Below are 11,103 nucleotides of genomic sequence, written 5' to 3' on the forward strand. Positions count from 1 at the left end.
ACAAAATACTGCATTTTACTTTCCTCTCACCCGCTCAACTGTTTATCCCTCCTACTAGTCACTAGAGACACGACAGTCTCCTGAGTTTCCTAAAGGCATTTTGTTTCAAGTGAAGGTTCCCAGCTCAGCCATTTCTAGAGCATGATGGACAACCGGAAATGATAGTAAAGCTCTGAAAACCATTTACTACGACAGTGGTCAGGAAGGTAAACTGGGCACACTTTGCTCATACACCATTGCAAGAGCCTCAGCATTGTAACTTAAGCAAATTAAATTTGCTAACAGTCCTTGCTTGCTGCTGCATTATAATATTGCTCAGGTCATAAAACATCCAGACTCTTCTCATCCCCAGACAAACACAACATTCACAGAAATCAGCACTAATGCCAGATGAAACATCAGGGCTTGCTTGCAAGAAGGAAGGACTACAGGAATAAACTCTGGATGGAAGATTTCCTGTATAAGACCACTACTGTGGTAACTACTTCAGGGCACCACAGCACAGCTGGGAGAACTACAGCAGGAAATATACTATGTACTCACATGGGTGTGGTTTATTTGATGGATATAAAAATGCTTCACTATGCTTTACTGTATTTAATCACATGGGTTTGCCAGATCAACCAAACCTCACTCCTCAAGTGCTACTTTTGGGTCCTGTGACTTCTCCTTAATCAGGGCATCACACACTTGCATCTTCCTTGTAGCATCACAGCCTCTTTTTCACTAAAGAGCTCCATGTGCAGAAGAGTCACCGCCTGATCCCATGTGGTGTGGGTGCCCAGGGAGGTGAGAGCACTGTCCTCATCCTGCAGGACAATCAGAGGCCCGTAAAGCACTGAGGGCCTTGCAGCCAAGGCAACCTGCTACCCATGCACCACCCAGCTGCAGCCCAGACAGCAGAGCCACTGCTGCACAGGATGCTGCACATCCCTCCTTACACTCTTTTTAAAGTCCTGCTTGAATGCATGTAAGTCTGAAAAGATCTTTTAAAAGATTCCTATTTTCTTAAATGTTTTTTTAAAAATATGGGCAAGTATTTCTTTTTCACACTCCTTTCAAATGCGCTGATCCAAGTGCTTAAAGCAGCTTGAGCTGTCACTTTACAGATTTACTGTGGCTCTGCACACAGAGCAGTGTTATGAGACAGCTATATGCATATATCCACATGGTTAATTAACAGCATGCAGTTGGTACTAATTGCTACTCCCCTGAGACTTTGCACTGAATCCATTCAGAACCATTAACTACTGTTATTTGATCACAGGTTACGGTGGTTTGAATTACATAAACATTTGAGTTTTCATCACAAAAAACACCAGACTTCTAGTAAACTAGTCAAAAAGATCTTGAAAACATGGTTAAGATATCTGGGAAATGTGAAAGTTCAGAACAAACTATGGAAGAAACCAAAATTAATGTTTTTTAAACTGTCCTAAGTGTTTTGAGGGGGCATAAACCCTGAATTTTCAATACTGGAGACTGGTAGAACCCACTGCTGCTTTGTCTGTCTGCCACAACTGTGATCCCACTCATTTTATGGCCATTGCTAAAGTAGGTCAGTAACCGAAATTCTATTTTACAGATATAGAAATCAGAGCAGGGGATGACGATGACTTTGCAAAGAGAAAATTTGACTTTGCAGAGACAAAATTTAAGCCAGGAAAATAAAAAAGCAAATTCAGAAAGTGGCTTCTCAATACTCTCAGCTTTTACAGGGTTGGTAACACCTCCTAATATGCTGCTATTGAGGCCCAGATAACACATCAACAAAAGTGCTTTTTCTCTCAAGTTGTGATTAGGCAGCCAAGAAATATCACACACCTTTTTCTTAACTGTCCATTTATGTTTAGTAGGCAATTCAGCATTACCCTTCTATTCCTACATCTCAAAATTACATCAAACTCCAAAGACCTATTTCAAAGAATATATCCAATATTCACAAGTGACTGAATATTTCCATCAAACTAAAGCAGCGTTCAGGAAAGAAGTGGCCAAAAAGTGCTGGGAAAATGAAGTAGACTCAGTAGTACTGCAAAATACTGATGGGTAAATGTACTGAGATGATGGGAAGAAAAAGGAAATGTCGTAATTGTGGTGAAACAGAAATGGAGAATGCTAAAAACCAAGATGAAAAGGAAGAGGCAAACAAAAGCAGATAAAGCATTTTTTTTTCTTGAATCACAGACCAGAGCAACCACTTCCTAAAATGCAATCAGCAGTGGAAAGGGACATGCAGCCTACAAGCTGGACACTTGAAAATCAGATCTCCTGATTCCCTTCTTCATCCATTTCAATCCTACCCAGTCTTTGCTGTCAGACTCCTACCATCCAACGTGCCCATGCTCTTTGTTACTCTCAAAGCACAGTGACTGTACCAAAATGGCCATCCCTGACTTGCAGTGCTGATTTCCCGTTGCCTCTCGAGCCCCCAGCCACGCCCTGCATCATTTCCTATGTACCTAAGCTGTGCTGTAAACCTCTGGTTGCTCTGCATTTGCACAACATCCAGGACATGAAGACTTGGAAGCTCTCCAAAGCTGGATCTTCCAGGTGTAGGCAGCCAAATCCTAGGCATATGGTTCTTCCATGTCAAACTATCAGTCACCCAAAGACCAATCCCACCAAATGGACATATACTTGCAGTAGACTTATAGTTGAGCTGATTTCTAGTAATGTACGGATCAGGCATTCTTCAGGGAAATTCAAAATACTCCTGCTCTCCTCATCTCTCTGTGTACTCCGATTTACTGCTTTAAGAATAGAAAAGTTGTTGTTTTTAGTGAACTCAAGATCTAAACCTACACAAACACTTGCAAAACTTCCATGAGACACCGTGTTTGTCTTTAAAGACCCAGATAATGGCATTTTGAAACACCTAATTTTATGCACATGGGAATCAGCTTCACTGAAAATCACTCAGATTTACAGTAACATTTTCCAAAGCACTGGATATAATTTCTTTTACAGGTTTTACTTTCAAAGGGATTTAGTCATCTAGGTCATGTAAATACTCCAGAAAATGTCATTTTTTCTGCTTCTGCTCGTGTTTTTTTCACGACTACTGTAGGTACTCGACTTTAGCAAGACCCAAAGTGCACATCTGCTCTGTAATCAGTGGAAATGGGCAGTTCCCTCCATGAGCTGAGTCACAGCATCTAAGTTAGGTGCCTAAAGTCAGTGTGCAGACCTGGGAACTGTATCTACATTCAGGCAAGCGATCTTGTCAAGGCTGGCCTCCCAATGTACCATAAGGTAAGGACATAGCACAGTTTTACTTTGATTAATTGTTTGGAGACAAAGTAAGTAACTTTCTTTTTTTTTATGAATACAACTTTTCTGAGCATCAAGGCAGAAAGAGGTTGAGCTACGAGATGAAAAACACCCACAACTCCTCTTAAACCACAGAAGGTACAGGTACTTAGCAACTTAAATGTAAACAACAGCATCATAACAGCAATTTATCTTCTCTTCCACATTGAACAAAAGAAATACAAATGAACAATTACCTGGGCACCATAGACTCGTTGCATTGCCTGAAGCAACTGGTTTGTGTATTCTGTAAGGGTTCCTGCATCTTCTTCAAAGACACTGAGCAAAGAACGAGTCTTCAAAAAAACAAAAAAAAAGCAAATGGTTTTAGTCCTGAGTGGAAATATTAAAAAGAACCACAAACAGCTACAAAGAGATGGTAGTAAAAAGTAAAAATCAATCAGAAATAATACACCCTTGACTTGCACAATTCTGTTTATTCAGAATCTCTAAACATGTGGAAAGTAGTTCTTTTATTATAGATAGGTAAACTGAGGCACAAGGAAGTGAACTGATAAAATGCTATGGCTACATCCTGACTCCAGGCTCTTGCCTCTACTAACACACAGTCCTTCCAACATAATTAGGAATGTAAAACATCCTGAATATCTTCCTTCTGATGACAGTAATTCAAACCATGTTAAGGACTGGGGGTCAAACACCACTGCTTGCTCACTTTACTTCTCCAGTGTCAGACTGCACTGAAAGCACCCCTTTCCAGTGAGATAATTTACACTTTTGTTATTCACTCTCCACTGTCTTGAGCAACTCTTAAGGGGCCACGGCCAAAGCGAGCTGATGTCATTGGACAAAACAACTGAGTGCTCATCTCCAACAGGCACACAAGGATACACCCACCCGGAGATACCCTGTACTCTCTTCACTCTGCTAACTCATGCTTGTCAGCAAGCAGGAAGAGGAGGGAAGAACTTGTGTTATCTTAAAGACGTGAATTCCCTTAGTTTGTTTTGGTGGAATCGTCAGGAATAAAGAATTATGTTGCTGACACAGCTCCCAAGAAGGGAAAGATATCTCAGAATAATGCTGAGCTCCAGAATTTGCTAGATCTTTACAAAAATTAAAGAAAGATTGTCCCTTTAACAAAGTCATGATCCATCCTTAGTCTTAACTTTGATAAATCCAATCTACTTGATGCTAACTGGAAATGTCTCTCCATCTGTAAGCTGACTTATATGACATTAATGAGCTTCATCTGCTTACATGAGGGTCATGCATAAACTCCAGTACTTTCATAGGCATGTCAGTCCTGTAAAAGAGCAAGTGCTTTATCTCTACCCCCATTACAGGAATCTCTAATATACCTGAAGTATCCAGGTTCAAATTTGGGAAATTTATTTTTAAAGTTTTAAGATACTCCACTATTTTAACAGAAGGCACATGCATTTTTCCAAGGCATTTATTCTCTGCAAAACTCTCTGCCCAGACTTCCTTTGTCCTGAAAAACACAACATCAGCATCCTTCAAGAATCCTGGCCTATGATTAACTATCATTTCATCTCTGCTGAGAAGTATCTAAGCCAGAAATGAGTGCTGCTCAATGGTTAAAATACCCGGCCTGGAAGTCAGTCTTTGGGTTCTCTTCAGTACCTTCTTACTCTGAGTAACTTTAAAAGCTCTCAACAGTTCACTCTGCTAATGTGCTAGGCTGCTACAACACTTCCTACCTGCGAGAGTTTGGGAAGCCAGTTTGAGATCCTAGCATGTAAGGGAATACACACTACAAAGTATTGTTTTCAAATAAAGAGAACATGAAAACCAGAGAATGGAGAGCAGTCCAAGTCAATGAAATGGGTATCAGGAACCCAAATGTTTAAAGGACCTTTGTACAGAACTTCCCTGTAAGGATGATTTTGAGAGTTTTCCACATTAAGATATTACTTCAGTAACTGAAAACATGTTGATTTTCAAAAATATCTGATTCCAAATGTTTTGTCTTCAATGATGTATTATAACCAGCAAAATAACATCAACAAACTATCTTGTACCTATACAGTGCTCAGCTGCCTTGTTTTGAGTTACAATGGCACATGAAAAGTACAGAGAACAAAGATGGTTAAAACATAAATCTGGGGAAAGCAAAAATTATAAAACTTGATACAATGTTTATCAAGCCAAATCTCAAGCCAAAACTAAAAGGTTATAAAGAAATTGCCTGGAATAGGCTACAAATCACACAATTCTGCATGCTGGAAAAGGTTCCAAAATACAGGAATGTCAGCTACATTCGTAAATCTTACTGAATTTTTGCAGGTTCAGATTTTTCATTTGTCTAAATATGGCTTGAGGTAGAACAGCTCCAGCAACCAATTTCTGAAAGTCTTGGCCTCTGTTATTAGCACATTGTTCAAAAATAATAAAAACAATAAATGATTCAGACAGTTTGGAAGTTATTCTTGGAAACTTTTACATTTAAGAATACCATTTGAAATCACTGCAACAAAATACCAGCATGTGTGCATTTTCTTTGCTGCTGTTTTGACAAATTCTGGAAGAGCAGCTAAGGCTGCTGAAATAAACCAGTAAACCAAATACTAAGCTAACATTTAGGAGGCCCCATTATTCACAACATTATCTCAGCTTCTGGAAAGATAGGAAAAAACTTTCTAGTTTCATGTAAGTATTTCCTTTGATTTTAGCATGGCCGCTGACATAAATTTTTCTCCATTTTGTAGCCAAACACCTCAAAATTAAGACACTTCTTATGGCCTCTTTCAGCCAGTGTCTGGAGACAAATCAAGACAAAAGTACTGTATTGATGGGGAGAGATAAATCAAGTTTTAGAAATTTGATGAAGAAATAACTTTGGCCTAATTCTCCTCGGTCTTGCATGTAAATCACATGCTTCACACAGTTTATAAAAAGTGAGGTTATATCCTCATTTCACCATCTCTTTGCACTCCTGTCACTGCACAGAGCAGAAGAGAATCAGGTTCCTTCATACAGAAGCAAATAATCCTGTAAGAGGCTATGCTGCTCATTTCTCTGGAACAGAGACTAACTTTTTGCCTTGATTTTGTGAATGTAAAGCTCTCCCCAGTGAAAAAAGTAATAAAAATATAAAAGACTGAAAAAAACCACTCCTGCTTTCTTATATCAAAAGAATATATTTTAGCAACGCTGAGCCATTATAAAAATTAAACCATGTCCCTCCCTCCGAAAGTTGTAGAGCTTGAAGAAAAAGCAATGACCAAACCAAGGCAAAACATCCTGCCAATACTCAGGTTAATGCACAGCCTGGTATTCCAGTAATTGCAAAGGAGATGTTAACAGCCTGCCTTTCAGGACACAGGAAAGACAACGACCTCCAAATTCAGTTCAGTGCATTGTTCAGCTGCTTTCAGTCAGTGTTACATTTTTAATCGTTGAAGGAAGTGTTGACTGAAGAAGTAAATTAGTTCACTTCTCCTGCGTCTCAAGTTCTTCAGCTTTAGGATGCAGTGGGGAGGCTAACACTAAAAATGTTACTAACTACCCATAATAAATCTAGCACACTCCGGTAAACTGTGGAACACAGAAAAGCTCGGGCTGGTAAGGAACCCTGCAGGTCACCTTGTCCAAACTTCTGCTCCAAGCAGGGCTGACTTTGATGTAACATCAGGTTACTCAATGCTTTTTCCAATCCAGTGTTTAAAATTCCCAAGGATGATTACAAATACGCCACATCAAACACATGATGGAAATCTTTCTTACTAGAATGGGATTTCATGAAATTACAAAAAAAGAGGATAAGATGAGGCAATTAAGATAAGGCCCAAGGCTTATTAAGTCCTGACAGGTGCACTTCCAATCCTTCCTTCAAAATGTCTCATGACAGACTCTGTAACACCTTGCAGCAATCTGCTCCACAGCTTACCTATTCATTCCTCCTCCTGATCCATCAGCAGACGAGTCAGGCTTACAACACAGGGCTACCTGGGAGCCGGATCCATGCTGATCCACCCTGCCCTCACGTCTTTCCCTGCTTCACCAATTACTTCTGTATCTCTCTCTGCCCCACGCTTTGTCCCCAAGCGCACCTTCCCCATCCCTCAGTGAACTTCCCACTCTTTCCCCTTCCCTCTACTTCTCTCTTCCACCTAACCAGCCCCTGAACACATCAGGACATGGCATGTTCCTCGCTGTGAGGCTTCCACAGTCCCAGGGGTCCCCTCTGCAGCTGCGGCACATCCCGGCTCCGGGCAGCGGGGCACAGGGCGCTGCACTGGGGCAAAAGGAGGAGCGTCCCCCCGTGCTTGCACTCGGGAAGGGAAGGGCGGCGACCGCCTCTCCTCGTTCCTCAGACCCCTTCAGAAGGAGGTCATCTTCGGTGGGATGCGCCTCATTCATCCTCACGGGAGCTCCCGTACCTGAACTGCGGCCCTTGAGGAGGAGCAGGTACGCTGGCGGTGACACTCCTCCAGCCCACTGTGTCGCCGTGGCCAGGTGACACCGCGCACAGGTGTCCCTTTCCCTTCGGGGGAAGCCAGCGCACTGAGCCCTGCCCACCTGTCCTTCCCTGACACACCTCGGCTGCTCAGGGCAACCCTTACAGCCACCGAGCGCACACCCAAGGGGGACGGTGCGAGAAAAACGCCACAAAAGTTTCTCTGAGAGCGGTGAGGAGAAAGGGCGCAGTACTCCCTGCGCTGGAGGACAGCCGTCCTCCCGGGAGACTCCCAGGAGCAGACTCTGCCTGCTTTTCCCCCGACGAATGCCCTGCGGGACCCCAGATCTCCCCCGGGTGTCGTGTGCCCGCCTCAGCGCTCCCCGACGGCCCCGACAGCCGAGCTCACCCTGACCCACTTCCCCGCCCGCCGTGCTGCCTCGCTCTGTCCCGCTGCACCGCCCCCGGCACCCCTCTCCCCGTCACGGGACGCTGCTCCCCGGCCCTCGCCAGCTGTCAGCCCGTACCGGCCCGGCCAGACCCACGGGCTGCCCGCCGGCACCGAGCGCTCAGGTGCGTCACACCGACCGAACGACCGACCGACCGACGGACGGGGTCCGGGCTGTCCCGGCAGCGGCCGCTACCTGCGGGCTGTCCTGCAGAGCCTCTTCCAGGAGGAGCTTGTCGACGGCGGGCATGTTGGCGCTGCGGCGCGGCGGAGCCCTGGCAGGAGCGGGGTGCGCGGCGCTGGCACGCCCCGGCGGCGGGGCTCGGCAGCGGCCCTCCCTCTCTCCGTCCCCGCGGGGGCGGCCGCGGCACTCTGCAGGCACGGGGCACGGCCGGACGGCTCCGCTGGCGGGGCCGCTCACTCCGCCCAGTTCCCGTCCGCTGGAGGAAGCGAGTCACGGGGAGGGCCGGTGGGGGCAGGCTTCCTGCCGCCATTAGCTCGGCGGGCAGCGGGACGGAGGGCCCAGAGGGAGGGCGGCCCCTGCTCTCCTCCCCGCGCGGGTGGCAGGGTGGAGCGGCCTCCCGCAGCCCCGGCCCCAGGAGAGCAGGGTGGCGGAAGGAGGGATGGAGCAGGGGCCATGGATGCCCCCTCAGCTGAGAGAGGCTCTGAGGGTGCGTGGGTGTGATAAAAACCAGGGGAAGATCGCACGCTCCAGCCTGAGCTTGTGGGGCTTGAGGACGTCCGGCTGTGGGCGAGCCCCTTGCTGTGCTCTCCTCAGGTGCACGATAGGGACACTTTGTGAGATCATCACAACCGCTTGCTTATCAGTGACCCGCGTTTGCGGCATCTGCATTCGTTCTTGTCCATGGACGACTCTGCAAGTGTAACTGTGGGGCCTCGTTGTGCTCCAGACAGGCTAATTCCCGCACAGCCATAGCCCGTAACTCTGTAACACTTGGGAGGTTAGAAGGGATGCATTTTAAGTTCCTAGTCCTTCATGTACAGAGCTATGTTTTTATGACTGCTTTGATACTGTCTGGATGCTTAGTTAAACAAAATTAGTATTTTCAAAGTAAGCACAGCTTGATCTGTGAGTATTTGATTATGTACATGTTTTTGAAGGGTGGCCATTGCTTTTTGGATGCATTGGCTTCTCCAGAAGTCCAGAGTTACAGATCTTGCAGGGAAGTTGCTCTATTCTTGTCAGCTGTAGCTTTTGCTGCTCCAGTGTGCCTTGAGGTAAAAATGGAGATACTCAAATCCAGAATCTCATTTAAGAAAAAACAAAACCAACTTCTGAAGACTTTAGGAAGAATCCTGCCAATTAGACTATGCAAACAAAAATACTGGCTCTAAGATGCTAGCATCTTCGAAGAAATTTCACAATCTTGGATAACTCACATTGCTGACCTCTTTTAAAAGAAGAAAAATAATTTGAAAAATGCAGCTTGAGTTGTAGAAGAACTCCAAACATTAATATCGGCCAGCCTTTTGCATCTAAGTCCCAGTGGATTTTTCCACTTCTGTCATTCTTAAGCAATAGCAAGCATTTTATATGACAAGGTGATTGCTAATAAAGATTGGGGGTTTTTTTCTGATTAAAAGACTTTTTGCAGATTGGCTGGATGATTGTTTGCTTTAATTATGTATGAGAAAGACCACTGAACCCTGTAATTTTGGCTAAGGTATTTCTGTGTGTCTGACGTTGATTGGTATTGCTTCTGAAGCTTTTGATGGGACCTTTAACCCAATGTGCCAAGCCGTAACAGTGGGACTGCTCCACCAGTCCTGAAGCTGGACTCCCTGTTCCAGGCCTTTGAGTAAGAACTGAGGTCTCACACTCAGTCCCTTTCCTGCCTGAATAAAGACACTGAACCAGAATAAGAATCTCTAGCTAATACCAAAAATACCAAGGATGACAGTATGTATTTACATAAAGGGAAAATAAAAATAGATACAGATTTATCGTAATAATGTTTCAGAGAATTTTAGAATAGTGAAAAGAGGTCAGAGTGGGTTTTTTTCCTACAGAATATGAAATAGGGCACCAGTTAGGCATTAGGCTTAAGAATCCATGATCCCATCTGAGCCAATTTTGCCAGACTCTGTTAAGTCTTATTTTTCTTTCATCAGAGATTTTGAAAACGTTATTTGAAATTCATGGAGAACAAGAAAACCACACTTCGTCAGATTTTCTGTATCTGTTAAAGTAGCTTCAGGGCATTTTTTAATATTTCCCAAATACCTTAGTTACAATTCTTGCCTCTTTCTTTCCCCCTCTAGTCTTGAAGTAGTTCAGCAACAGCTCTTACCCATTGGGTTGAACTATTTCCTTCACCAGGAAAGCATCAAGGTGGTTTGTGGTTTTATTTCACATCAGTGCAATAACCTGGAAGGTTTTATCTTCTTCCTTTTGATGGCTTTGTTTAGTCTGAGGCTCAAGAGTGGAAGCCTGTTGTCATTCCAAACTAAAGGATAGTTATTTCCAGAACAGGTTCCACTAGTTTTATTTAAATAAAACAAAAAGCACTTCATTAACTTACTGAAGGGTGATGCTTTTTACTAGTTGTCACTCTTTGTTGCATCATTTCTTACACAGCTATAAACTTGGCAGATTACTTATTTATAGTGATCAAAATGATTTTATTGAATGTTCCCAATGCAGTCCAGGTGGCTTTGAATTTTAAAAAATTGCCTATTAGTAATTTAAATTAATTTCCTAGTCACTTGGTTTTATTGGGTCTCAAGGATTATTCTTCAGTTTTGGTAATTCCAAGTAATGCTTTTGAAAGAATTAAAATAACCCACAGTATTACTACCAAACATTTCAACAATTTATTTGTACAGCATTAGCAGTATTATAAAAAAAAGTTAGGTACCTTGTGCATGGGCAGTCCTTTGGGTAGAGGTGTCTCATTCTTTGACACAAAAAACCACAGTTTCTGGGTTTCTTGAGTTT

At 43.7% G+C, this 11,103-nt stretch overlaps 1 protein-coding gene across 2 annotated transcripts in view; it reads right to left on the minus strand.

The window, feature by feature from the left end:
- APPL2 (adaptor protein, phosphotyrosine interacting with PH domain and leucine zipper 2) overlaps positions 1 to 8,515 on the minus strand; it is a 33,675-nt gene extending 25,160 nt beyond the window's left edge. Inside the window, exons 1-2 of one of the 2 annotated variants that reach the window (XM_042051206.1) lie at positions 8,341 to 8,515; positions 3,510 to 3,608 (exon numbers count right to left, since the gene is read on the minus strand). In XM_042051206.1, coding sequence (XP_041907140.1) covers positions 3,510 to 3,608; positions 8,341 to 8,394 — 153 coding nt within the window. In that variant the 5' untranslated portion in view covers positions 8,395 to 8,515. Of the gene's footprint in view, positions 1 to 3,509; positions 3,609 to 7,679; positions 7,701 to 8,340 lie in introns of those variants that run through there. The other variant, XM_042051207.1, reaches the window with a different exon arrangement.
- Positions 8,516 to 11,103: the final 2,588 nt, after the last annotated feature.

Source organism: Corvus kubaryi, unplaced genomic scaffold, assembly GCF_017639235.1.
Source record: "Corvus kubaryi isolate FWS band 111438036 unplaced genomic scaffold, C.kubaryi_AGA036_p1.0 74, whole genome shotgun sequence".
In the NCBI taxonomy this organism is placed as follows: domain Eukaryota; kingdom Metazoa; phylum Chordata; class Aves; order Passeriformes; family Corvidae; genus Corvus; species Corvus kubaryi.